General features: G+C 51.8%; 1 protein-coding gene across 15 annotated transcripts in view; it reads right to left on the reverse strand.

Annotated features, from left to right (window-relative positions):
- Positions 1 to 85: 85 nt before the first annotated feature.
- The window catches only part of DGCR2 (DiGeorge syndrome critical region gene 2), a 99656-nt gene continuing 87164 nt past the window's right edge, over positions 86 to 12577 (reverse strand). For all 15 annotated transcript variants that reach the window (XM_077874662.1, XM_077874661.1, XM_077874667.1 and 12 more), the window contains 4 exons: positions 11566 to 11769; positions 5715 to 5867; positions 4505 to 4741; positions 86 to 2997 (listed from right to left, as the gene is read on the reverse strand). In XM_077874662.1, coding sequence (XP_077730788.1) covers positions 2747 to 2997; positions 4505 to 4741; positions 5715 to 5867; positions 11566 to 11769 — 845 coding nt within the window. In that variant the 3' untranslated portion in view covers positions 86 to 2746. The remainder of the gene's footprint in view (positions 2998 to 4504; positions 4742 to 5714; positions 5868 to 11565; positions 11770 to 12577) is intronic.

A 12577-nucleotide genomic window follows, 5' to 3' on the forward strand; every position in this document is an offset into this window, starting at 1 on the left:
ACAGATGCTCCAACTCCTCCATCCGCCCATCCCCACCACTGTGCCATTCTGTCCCGACTTGGGTCATACCAAAGACTGACCACGCTTCTTCCAGAACACAAATTTATTTGGCATTTGAATGAAATGGTTCTCACAGCATCTTAAGAAAAGGATTAGTGCCAACCCAACCAAAAATAAACCCAAACTAAAAACCCTTAGTGAAAGGAAAACATAAAAAACAGGCATTGAGACAATGTACAGTATTGACTCCTTCCTCCACCAGGTAAGTTGGGTCCTGCGGGGGAAGGCTCCTCCCAAGAGCCTGACCTGTACCTCTGGGGGCCCAGTCTCTCACAGGAGCACAAGAGTCGTAGCTAGGGTTGGCCTCTGGATTCTTTGTTGGACCATGGAGCAGTCCGATCTTACAAAGGGTGGCAACAGGACAGGAGGCTGAGGACAGCCAGACAGACACTGGCGCCCCCCTTGTTCCCCTCCAGCAGAGATCAACTCCTGGGCACCAACTCTTGCAGACACAGTGGGCAGGGGTCTGGAGCAGCACTGCACGCAGGCCTTCTGCCCAGCCCAGGGACACCAGTGGGCTGAGTACCCTGGTGCCGGGACAGAGTCCTGGCCAGTCCAGAAGCAGGTCCACCCTTTCAGGCCACTCCCTGCTCAATGCCTCCTGCATGCCTGATTGGCCCCAGCAGTCCTTCGTCCCCAAAGGGTTTCCCAGTCCCCATGCATCTTGTGCCAACCCCCCTGCTCTCTATATATGGTTCTGAGGCATGGGCCAGACACATGGGAGTTGTGAAGGACTCTCAGCCATAGAGGTCAAGTCCCTATGGGCTCCGCCGGGGTGGTCACTCCAAAGCAGACACGCTCAGGACACTCACCTGGCTCCTGTAAGACCCGTGAATGCTGCTCTAGACCTCAGCTGCCTTGAGCCCAGCATGCTGGAGGCACAACAACCTTCCTGCTTTGTCTTCAGCAGCCAGTGTGGGAAACATGTACCCAGGACGCCTTTCTTGAAGTATCAGCCCTTTGGCAAGGGGAGCTCAGGCTTCCTCGGCATATAGCCTGCTTGCCTGAGGCCTGCCTCCAGCACTCTGGATCTTGTGAGCCCGGACAGGCAGTTCAAAATTCATACCTCTGGCCAGTTCTGTAGGGCAACTCAAAAATCTCATTCCATACTGGAAGAGTCCAACAGGTTTCCAATGGGAGAGTGTGAGAACGCGCCTGGACTGCACTGTGCCACCGAGGTCTGTCACCACAAAGCACCACAGCAGCACTCACTTCTAGTCAACCCTCCTGTCACTGCACGCTGGTCTGGAAAGGCTACAAAGGGGACCAGGAGCAGGGCTCCAGGATCCTCAGGAGCCAAGGGGCAGAGGTGCAGACCTGGCCATGCCTCAGTGCCACCCACGAAGTCACAGCAGGCCGAGGAGAGTGGGGCCCCATGCCGAGTTCCGGTGTACCGCCACCTGCAAAAACTTGGACACATATGCACACACACACACACACACACACAGACATACACGCACACACAAAAAGAAAAGATCCAGACATACAACGTAGAAAAGATATGGATGTGCTAAAAATCGCACAGAACCCGCTTAATCTCCAAACCTCAGAAATGCTAAAAGCCCCGTGTCAGGAGACATGACCACTGCCCAGGAGCAGGCAACAGGGTCCCTTGGTCAAAAGGCCCCTGGGCAGGGTACCCAGCACCCCAAGCTGCTGAGGAGCACGGGAAGGTGGCATGCGGCCACTGGGCACTTGGCTCCAGTGGTGGTGGTGTGCAAGTGGACTTTCAGGAGATGGATACAGCCCAGGGCATTAATTTCAGCCACCCCTCCCCCAAAGAAACAACCCTTTATGGCACAAACAAGATGGGGTGGGGGGCAGGCCAGGCCCAGGGGCAAATTCAATAGGAGTGGGGGCTCCAGAGAGTAGCAGATAGGAGCCGGCCAACCCCCAATGGAGGATCTGGGGCCAGAACACTCATGCGTGAAGGGCCTTGGCCCAACTCCAGGGCTGCCTCCTGGGGGAGCCATGCACAGCAATGCTGGGGACAAAAATGAGAAGGTGGGGCCAGGACCTCCTGGCCCAGAACTGGGCTTCACAGAGCCCAGCTGGAAAGACAGAGTGAGGAGTTCAACCTCTTTCCAAGACCCCCTCTCAGGGCATCGGGCACCAGAGGCCCAGGCCAGCCCCCAGCCTGGGGCAGGGTCACCTTGATGTTCACAGCTGGGGGGGGAGGGGGTGGTGGGGACCCTTGGAGCAGTCGCTATAGTAACCCCCAAGGCTGTTCACCCTGTGGCAGACCAAGTGCCCAGACAATACTGACAGTCCACAAACATAGCCATGCCTGGAAACACCCCTCCTGCCCCCTGGTGGCCCCCAGGCTCAGAGGCGGTTTGGCAGGCTCCCCTGCCCAAAGCCAGGTGTGGTCTGGCCTCTGCCCACACCCCCGGTGCCTTCTTTGTTCCCTACTTCTGAAACGTGTGGTCTGAACTAACTTCATCATTCTTCTGCCACTTGAAAAGAAAAAGTCAGGGACCCAAAGCTGTGCATGTTCTTGGAGCCCTCGAGACCCGGTGCCCAGTGTCTGCTCCCTCGGGAGGTCAGTGGGGTCTGTGCACGTGCACACTGGCAGTGCAGCTGGGTCCAGGCTCATTCGGGCCCTGTGAGTCTCCCACGGGGATCAATGTTTCTCGACAGCAAACAGGTGCTCTCTGGCCGTCGGGGCCGTGGGCTGGGCCGTCCTCTATACCACGGTACTGAGGGAACTGCGGCTGTGGCGGCCGCCCCCTGGCAGTGCCTCTGTGGGGGTGCCTCCTGGACCAGGGTCAGGGGGCACAAGCAGGGCACTGCTGCTGTCGGCAGAGTCTTCCAGATCTGCCAGAGAGGCCTCTGCGGCAGGCAGAGGGTGCTCCAGGCGCCGGGGAGACGCACCTTCACCGCCACCATCCCCCGGGGTTGGCGGCCTGGCGTCTGCTGGCTCAAAGGCATCATCGTCTGCAGGGAGACAGAAGGGGGTCAGCAGGATGGTGGGTCTGGCACAGGGGAGGAGTGGAGCTAGACAGAACCAGGGAACGCTCCTGCTGTCTGAATGTTCCCACCAAGGTGTGAGTGGGGGGGCAGTGTGCTCACCCCTCACCTTTGTACCTGGCAAGGTGCAAGGTGCCATGGTACAGCCACAAGCAAGCCATGCTGTGTGACGGCGGGGACAGGCTTTGACGGTCAGCCAAACAAAGTCAGGGGAGGGGGAAAATTCTTTCTGACTTGAGGGGAGTCAAAGCAGGGCTCCTGTGACAGGAGGGAGCTCCGGGCTGGCCAAGGACAGGCTGTGGCTGGAATATGTGAATGGGAATGCAGGAGGCAGGCCCCGAGCACACAGCTCTGCAAACCTCACGGAGATGTGCAGAAATCTTCACTTTGAGGGAAGCTTTGTGGCAGCCCAGTGCCTTCAGCATGCCTGCTCCGTCACTCTGGCCTCGGAAGGCTCGGGCCATGGGGGCCCGGTGCGCACCTTCGCCTGGCGGCTTCCCCAGCCTCCGAGTCCCGGTACCCTGCCCCGGGGAGCATCTGCTCTGACAACCTGCTCCATGCAGGCATCTGGGACCTGCTGCCCCCCAGCAGGGTCCCTGGCAGGAAGCCTGTTCTACCCTGACCCACTTGACAGCAGATTGGGATAATCGGACCAATCCAGGTCTTGCCTACAGACCACAGAGAAGCAGGACTTGTGAACAAACAGGCCCCAGGACACTGGTTCTGCTGTGGCATGTGGGTGCGCGAGGAGTCGGCCACCTGGGAGTAGGGCACTGCCACTGTCGTACCGTAGGGGGCTGTGTGTGTTAAGAGGGTGGTCACACACAGGCAAATGGGATGAGACACCTGAGCTGCACACAGGGAAAAGGACAAGCCAGGCAATGGGTGGGGAACCTGGCATTCCCTCTGTGCTCCACAGCCCTGCAAGGAATGACTTTCCAGTATCAGATGGACAAAAGATTAATCGGGCCAGTGTCACAGGGCCTTCTTCCCACTTCACAGAACTGCTTCCGGACAGGAGGGAATGTCATGATGGTGTCTCTTCAGCTTACCACAGATACGTGTCTTTACAGCCAAGCAGCGGGCTCAGGGCGGGCCCCTGCACCTCTGGGCTAGCCCTGTACCCACAACCACCAGCACCTGGCTCCCCAGCTCTCTGCAGAGCCCAGCTGAGTGTGCCTCAAGGGCCCCTTGCTAGCAGGTGTTCATCGGACCACCGCCAACAGTCATTGGCACGTGCAGCCCTGGCAAGAGCCCGCCTGCTCTTCATCTGCCCTCCTGCTCTTCATCTGCACCACCACAGATGGTGGTTCCTTCCACTTTAAAGGGAAAACCAAAGGGAAAGCGGAAGGCCAGGAAAAAGTGGAGGCTGAGGGTCTTGTGGATTGGGGAGGGGGGCCACCAGGTCTCTGGCTACCCATGGTGGACAGTGAGTGACGTGCTACTCCCTGTCCCTGGGGGCGGGGGGAAGCACCTGCGGGGTCGTAGAACACGCTGTCAGGGTTGATGGAGGCCTCATAGGGCGGCGGAGGATCATCAGGCTGGTCGATGTCTGGGTATTTGTATGCGGTGTAGGGAGGCGGAGGGTCATGGAAGTGGAACGTGCCGCCCTCCCCGTCGTCAGAAAGGTGTAGTGGAGTGAGGCCAGTGCCGAACCCGTCTGGGCCATAATCAAAGCCAGGGATCCTCCGGCCAAGGTTGAAGTGGTGCACTGGGCAACCGCAGGGAGAAACAAACAACCGAGTCACTCAAAGACACACACGGCTCAGCCCCCAAGTCAGCCACCCTCTCCTGGGGCTGGCCCCGCCACCCCCCAGGCCCAGGGCATCAGGCTTCCTGTCACACTTGTGTGCCCAGCTGCCCACATGAAAGCCCTGAATCTCTCACCTGGACCCCCTTCAGTGCGGCCCTGCCCCTCACCCACATGTGACCTGTCACTCCGTCCTGTCCCTTCTGCTGCCCCGCCGTCACCACAGCCCTCCTCCAGCTTGAGGGTCTTTGTAGCTGGCATGGAGAGAGGGTCTGGGGAAGGACCGTGCCGGTTCAGTGCTGCCAGTGCAATTGCGTCCCTCAGCATTCCCGCCACCTTGATTCAGACCTCGAGCCCCCAGGGTCTGCATCCATCCCACTGGTCCCCACACGGACTGGGGAGCCTGGCTTGCTCACTGGGACAAGGGACAATTCCAGAAGCTCTACTAAGGGCACAGGCCACTGACTGCAGAGAACTCGAGCTGAGGAGGGCGAGTCACACCCTCAGCTGCCTAAGTTTCGAGTGTCTGCTGCTCTGACCCCCTACCCCTGGCCGGTGGCCCACTGACAGTCCAGGCTACTGGAAAAGGTAAGAGGTGATCACCCATCTGAACACATGGCGGCTGCCGAGGGTCGTGCTTCCAGGCCTGGAATGCCAGGGAGCCCGGGGGCAGCTGGCACTGAAGATGCGTCCTTCCGTCCACATGTCCGGAGCCTGATTTCAGGTCCTAAGGACAGTTCCTCCAGTTCCCCAGGTGTGCACTCAGCCCAGGAGCAGGTGAGTAGGTGGGACAGGGACACACCAGGGCACCCTTGTCAACATCCTCTCCTTCTTCCTTGCCCCTTCCTGCTTTCTGTGCTTCCCACCATAAAGGGGACACAGCCTAGGGTGGGGCCCTGACAGTGGCTGCACAGGCAGGGCCAGGCACACTCACAGTTGGCTCCAATCAGTGACTCAATGCGCTCCCGTCGCCTCTGGCGAAGCCGGTGGACCATGAAAAGGAGCAGCGACAGGATGAGGAAGGAGGAGATGCAGCTAACGATCAGACGCATCCCACTGGCCATGGAGTCAAACAGGCTGTTGCCATCTGTTCAAAGAAGAAAATGGCTGTTCACAGAAAAGAAGAGTCTGACCCCCCCCAGGGGCTTAGTGCTATGGAAAGGCCATGGCCCTTCACCACCAGGCAGATATGTACACAAAACAACTTGCTTCCTGATTCCCTGCACTTGATGGTCTTAGAAGAGATGGCAGAAATCAAACAGCTCAAGGTCAAGAATACTGGGATATTACCAAAGGAGAGAAGCAAATCATGGGCCAGGATAAATATTTTACCTTCCAGCCAAGCACTCCTAAGTTCCATACGATGAGTCCCTTCTGCCTAAAAAGCTAGAGGGTGCTCTGTTACGGGCCTCTATGCCCCCAACCAACACAGTACAAAATCAGGCACATGTGACCAAGCTCCAGACCCTAGACCAGGGTTGCTCACCTGGGCGGCTCTAATTCCCAGGGAACGTTGGGCAATGTCTGGAGACATTTTTGGTCATCATTAACCACTCAGGGGGTAGAGGCATTACTGGCATCTAGTGCATAGAGGCTAGGGATACTGCTCCACATCCTGTTGAGCATAAGAAGGCCCTCACCACAGTGCTCAGCCCCAAATGTTGACACTGCCAACATGGAAACACCCTGCCTTGCCCTGGTGCCCACCAGTGCTCGTTTGGTGCTTGCTGTGGAGGTGCTGTGGGTGGGGCACACATGATGATCATGGGATGAGGTGTGAGGGAAGAGAACTGCACCGGAGGAATGCCTACAGTGTAGGAGACATCTCCAGGGGCTCTCATCTAGATGAGATGGGCCACTCGCACCAAGTCACAGAATAACAGAACCACGAACTGGTCCCAGGAATACCTGCCTCCATGAAACCAGTGGGAATGCCATGGAGGCTTCAATGGAGGGACTGACCTGTAGCTACTGGAAGCAGGACTCCATGTGGGTAGAAGGGCCAAGCACTGTCAAATCTCAACACCGTGACAGCCATGTGGGCGGGTCCCCAACCACCAGCCCCAAGGAGACACTTCATGGCCAACATGGGTTCCATGTGAGAGGCCAGGCTCCCAGGGCCCTTCTGCTTCTGCTGGCCCAGTGTGCTCCATACCAATGCAGATGGTCTGAGTTCGCGCTTGCCCTCTTCCCACAGGGCCAGGAAGCTTCCCTCAAAGCTGCACTTATTGCTGACAACGCTTGGGATGAAAATATGTGGAAAAGACATCCTCTCACCAATTAGTTGCTTTTTTGGTGCCTCTGATCCTAGTCCAGTCTCAGAGGAACATTCTGTCTTTGTGGGAGGAAGTCTGTCAACTCAGGAGGCTGCTGATATGTCTGTTAATTGGTGGCCAGCTCAGAGATCCCACGGGGGCACCTAAAGCAGCAGCCCCTTTGCAATGACTCTTACTAATCACTTCTAAAATAAACCCAAGGGAAAAAAAAAAAAACAAAAACCCAAGGACACAGTCAAGGTCCCTGACCATCCCTCCATGGTGATTATGAGGGAGGAAGCAACTCCTAGAAGAAAGCCATTTACACTCAGACACAAAGAAGACAGCACTGTCCTAGGAGCCCGAAGGCAACTTTTGGATCCCTGGGACTCATGCCAAGACTGGTCTCTTTATGGGGCTCTGGACAACACCATGAGTGGGGTTGTCTTCTATCTTCCATGCTACTGGTGCCCAGCCAGCACCTGGGCCCCAGAGGACATGTCCTGCTGTGGTTGATGCTCTTGGAACTGAAAGTGCCCTGAAGTCCACCTGGCCTGACCCTCGGTCTGAATGCCTGAGCCATCCCAAGTCCTTTCTACATGGCTGTCCAGCCTGTGCATGAAGAACTCCAGTGATGACAAGCTCACCACTTCACTGAGTTTGGTTATGTGCTTAATAGTTTGAAATTTCCATCAGAGACAGCAGGTGAAGCAGAAGCTCAGCAGGAACTGGAGGGCAATGCCCTGGACTCTAACATAGGCTCTGTTCCTGGCAGCTACACAGTTGGGTACCCCATCTCACCTCTTAGAGCTTCATGATCCCATGACCCCAGGGCAGCAGCACAGGATGGGAGGAGAGAGCACTCTGAGAAGGGCAGTTGCTCTGTGCCCAGGTCGCTGCTCAGTGTTGGCAATTGTTATTTTAGTCTTTAATTAGGTATGGTACCCCACGTGCATTCAATCTGTTCCCCTAAATGACCAGTGTTGAGCATCTTTTCAGCTGCTTGGCTGCCATCATGTACCTTCTTTGGTGAAGTCTCATTTTAAATCTTTTCCTCACTTCTTAATAGGGTGGTTTATTTTCTTATTGTTGACTTTTTAGAGTCTTTATATACTCTGAACACAAGACCTCTGATTTGTGTTTTACAAATATTTTTTCTTTGATGGTGGCTCATCTTTTCATTCTCTTAAACAACTTTCAAAAGGCAGAAGTTTTTTATTTTACTTTTTGAAAGGATTTTATTTATTCATGAGAGACACAGAGACAGAGAGAGAGGCAGAGACACAGGCAGAGGGAGAAGCAGGCTCCACGCAGGGAACCCGACGCGGGACTCAATCCCGGGACCCCAGGATCACGCCCTGGTCCAAAGGCGGTGCTAAACCGCTGAGCCACCCGGGCTGCCCAAGGCAGAAGTTTTTAATTTTGATGAAGTGCAATTTATCAATTTTTCTTTTTTGGATCATGGTTTTGATGTCAGCTATAAATGTTGCCTATCCCTAGGTCACAAAGATTTTTCTATGTTTTCTATTTTCCTTTAACAGACTTTACTTTCTTAGAGCATACATTTTCCTCTAGAAATATTACAATGTGTGGTTGTATAGTTAGGTCTAAGACCATTTTGGGTTAACTTTTATACAGAGTAGAATGTATAGTTAAAGGTGTGTGTGTGTGTGTTTTTGCATATGGATGTCCAATTGTTTCAACACTATTTGTTAAAAGACTATCCTTTCTTCATTTAATTGCCTTTGTACTGTTGTGAAATATTAGTTGACCATGTAAGTGTGGGACTATTTCTAGACTATTCTGTTCCACTCATCTAGGTGTCTCTTCTTTTGATGATACCATACTGTTTTGATTACTATGACTGTACAGTAAGTTTTATTTTTTTATTTTTTATTTTTTTAAATTTTTATTTATTCATGATAGGCACACAGTGAGAGAGAGAGGCAGAGACACAGGCAGAGGGAGAAGCAGGCTCCATGCACCGGGAGCCCAACGTGGGATTGGATCCCGGGTCTCCAGGATCGCACCCTGGGCCAAAGGCAGGCGCCAAACCGCTGCGCCACCCAGGGATCCCTGTACAGTAAGTTTTAAATCTGGTATCATCAATCCTCCAACTTTGTTCTTTTCAAAAACTGTTTTAGCTATTCTAATTCCTTTGCCTTTCTACTTAAGTTTTATTTAAAGTTGTGTTTTTTTTTTTTTTTTAATTTTTAAGTAATCTCTATACCCAACGTGGACTTGAACTTGAACTCAAGAGTCATGTGTCCACGGACTGAGCCAGCTAGGGCACCCCTCTACATAAATTTTAGAATCAGCTTGTCAATGTCTATAAAAGTAGTTTGCTGAAATTTGGGTTGGGACAGAATTATATTCACAGATAATTTGAGGATATTAACTGCCTAGTGATACTGAATCTTATAATCCATGAACATGGTATACCTCTTCTTTTATTTACATTTTTTTATTTCTTTCATAAGTATTTTATGGTTTGTAGCACACAGCTTGTGCACATATTTGTAAAGCTTATAACTTAGTAGTTTCATGTTTTTGGTGCTATTGTAAATGGTACTTTTCTTAGAAATTTCAATTTCCAACTGCTCACAAGTAGCATATATATAAAAACAATAGAGCTTTAATATATTGACCTTGTACGTGGAGACCTTGCTAAACATACCTATTAGTGTTAGTAACTTTCCTGTAGATCCTCTGGGATTTTCTATGCAGATAATCATGTCATCTACTAAAAAAAGATGATTTCAAAAAAAAAAAAAAAAGATGATTTCATTTTCCCTTTCTGGTCTGGATACATTTTCATTTTCTGGCATTGCCCTTTTCCTTCTATACAACCTTGAATAGAATGGTGAGAGCAGACATTCTGTCTTGTTAAAGGGGATACTTTCCCAATGTCCCCAGTTTGGGTGGCAGTGTCTCTTTCCTTGTTGGAATAAAGACACTTCCTAGGAGAAAATGCTCAGCCTGGGAAGCAGTGAGGACCTGCAAAAGTAAGGCTGAAAAAGAGACCAGGAGACTCCCTGGATAAGTTGCTCAGAAAAACGGCCTGTACTAGATGTGGTCTCATGCAGATGCCCTGAGAGCCCTGTTCTGTGAAGAAGTCCTCAGGGCTGGGCAGGCTCTACAGGCCTTATATAGTTCTGATCATTCTTACAAAGCCTGAATGGAGAGGTAAGGCAATACTGGCAGACTCCTAAGAAATGCAATGAGAAATCCAGGCGATGTGCTTATGGAAGCCAGAGTTTGACTCCTGTGGAAGGTAAGGAGCTGGAGGTTGAGAGTGATGTGGCCAGGACACAGGAGACCTGGTAAGCATCCAGTCAGTACTTGCCATAATACATGAATGCACCTTATACAAGCAGATACAGTCTACTCTGTAAGACAAGGAGGCCCAAGCTCCACGCTCCCTGGTAGGCTCCTCTACTCTCCACAGCCGATTGTACATGTGGGACATGTGCCAGAGTGCCTGATTCAGCCAAACTTCAGACACCCTGATACTGCTCTGACCTCTCCCTAGGCCCTCCTGGCATGCAGGGGCACTGACTACTCCCTACCTGACGAGAGCTCTAGCTGTTGTGGCCCTCAGACACCAACCAGTTCCAGCTCCTGTCCCACCAGCACTAGGCAAAACAGTTTCTCCTCCACAGGGGCCCTGGAGGATGGGGATGGTCACTATGCCCTGTCTGAGCTGCTCTTCTACAGGGTGCATGAGCTTAGGGACTTCCACAAGTCCCTGTCCATGTCTTTCTCACACTGTCAAGATAAAAACAAATTCATGTTTTTGATTTACATTTCTCCTGTGATCATGAATTCACAGAGATGCCAACTATACTGGTGTGAAGAACAATTCAGTATGCTGTAGGGAATGTGATGTAGACTAATGGTCCTATAGACCAGATTGTTACCTGCTTTTTTTTTTTTTTTTTTTTTTGTAAAGGAAAAGAGGGCTATCTAGAGACCACATGTCTGTGCAGTGTCTAACCATAAAGCATCACCTGGTAGAAAGGAATTTTTTTTTCTCAAAAATGAGGGTAATATTTAATCGGGTAATATTTAATCTTTTTCTGAAAGATTTTATTAGTAAAAATCAACGACTATAAGCAATAAAAAATGTCATTACTCTCCACATCACCAAACTCAGAGAAGAGCTCAAATGGGGATATAAGTCTTGAGAGGAGAAAGATCAGGTTCGAAGCCACCAGTTTTAGTGGATTCACTAACAGACACCCACATTAAACTTCAAGTTCACTGGTGTATGATACTTGTTACCTCCCTGAGCTGACACAAGCCAACCTATAAGGTGGCAGTTAGAGAAGGCTGGGTCATATGACACACACATGCCCCCAAGACTACTGGGCCATCAAAGCTGACAAGACAGCTCTGTGAACAAACTGCCACTGTTGCTATGCCATGTACCATGAGCCCTCATGTGTCCCCACCACTGAGAAAGCAAAGGGATATCTGGGCTCCAAGTCAGAACAGGGGGGGTGACTCATGACCCACCATCAATCTCACCTGGGTCCAGGCACATGAACTTGCAGCATTCCTTGGGGTCCTTGCGGTACTGCTGGCAGCCCTGGGGCCTCTCACAGAGGGCAGCCACACACATCTCGGGCTCCCCACCATGGCAGGTGCAGCTCAGGCACGGATCATCTCCCTTGGGGGTGAAGTAGAACCCTTCATCCACCACATTGTCCTTGATGTCAACGCATGTTTGACCTGAAATAAGCACAAATATGCATATATGTATGCAATATCAGCAGAAGGAGCTCTGACTTTCTCCACCTGGGTCTAGGTGGCAGACGTGACAACAGAGGAGTTAGCAAGATCAATCTGAAAGCCCTTCCAGTGCTGGAGTATATGAGCCTGGTCCACAGGGAGTGACTGTCTGAGAGAGGTCACTACAGCTCACTGTTAGGGCAAAGCACACTTGGTCAGGGCACACCTAGCCAGGAGCCCAGACAACTAGCAGAGAGAAGAGTACTAGATTCCAGGGGAAAGCCCTTGAAATGTTTGCTTTCAAGTGTCTGCCTAAGCAGTGTACTTAAAGATTTCTTCAATTTTAAGATGGAGCTGCAATACATATTAATCATTTTATGACATATTTGAGAATGTGTCTCCAATGATTCTCCCAAGAAGCTGCTGGTTCTATTTGTAAAAACAGTCCACTAGTCTCGACACACATGGTAAACTGTGCAGAGCTGACTTAGGGCTAGAGGAAGAGAAATGGCCAAGGCCAGAGACAAGAGGGAGCTGAAAACTCAAAGCCCTAAGCCAGCCCCAGACACAACAGAAGCCTGGAAGAAGGGAGGAGGGATGAGGCAGGGGCAGCTCTCCAAAAGACACATGCTCAGTTGAAGGCAAAGGGAAATGAGAAGAAGTTTGTTTCACTTTTCAAATGGAGTAGGGATGTCTAAAAAAATTCATCAGAAATCCCACAACCACGGGTCTGTGCCTCACTTAAGACTGGAGTTAAATCTACATAACTCATGTGGTCAAGAATTTGCAGGGCAAGAAACACATAGAA

This window comes from Canis aureus, chromosome 27 (assembly GCF_053574225.1).
Source record: "Canis aureus isolate CA01 chromosome 27, VMU_Caureus_v.1.0, whole genome shotgun sequence".
Taxonomy (NCBI): domain Eukaryota; kingdom Metazoa; phylum Chordata; class Mammalia; order Carnivora; family Canidae; genus Canis; species Canis aureus.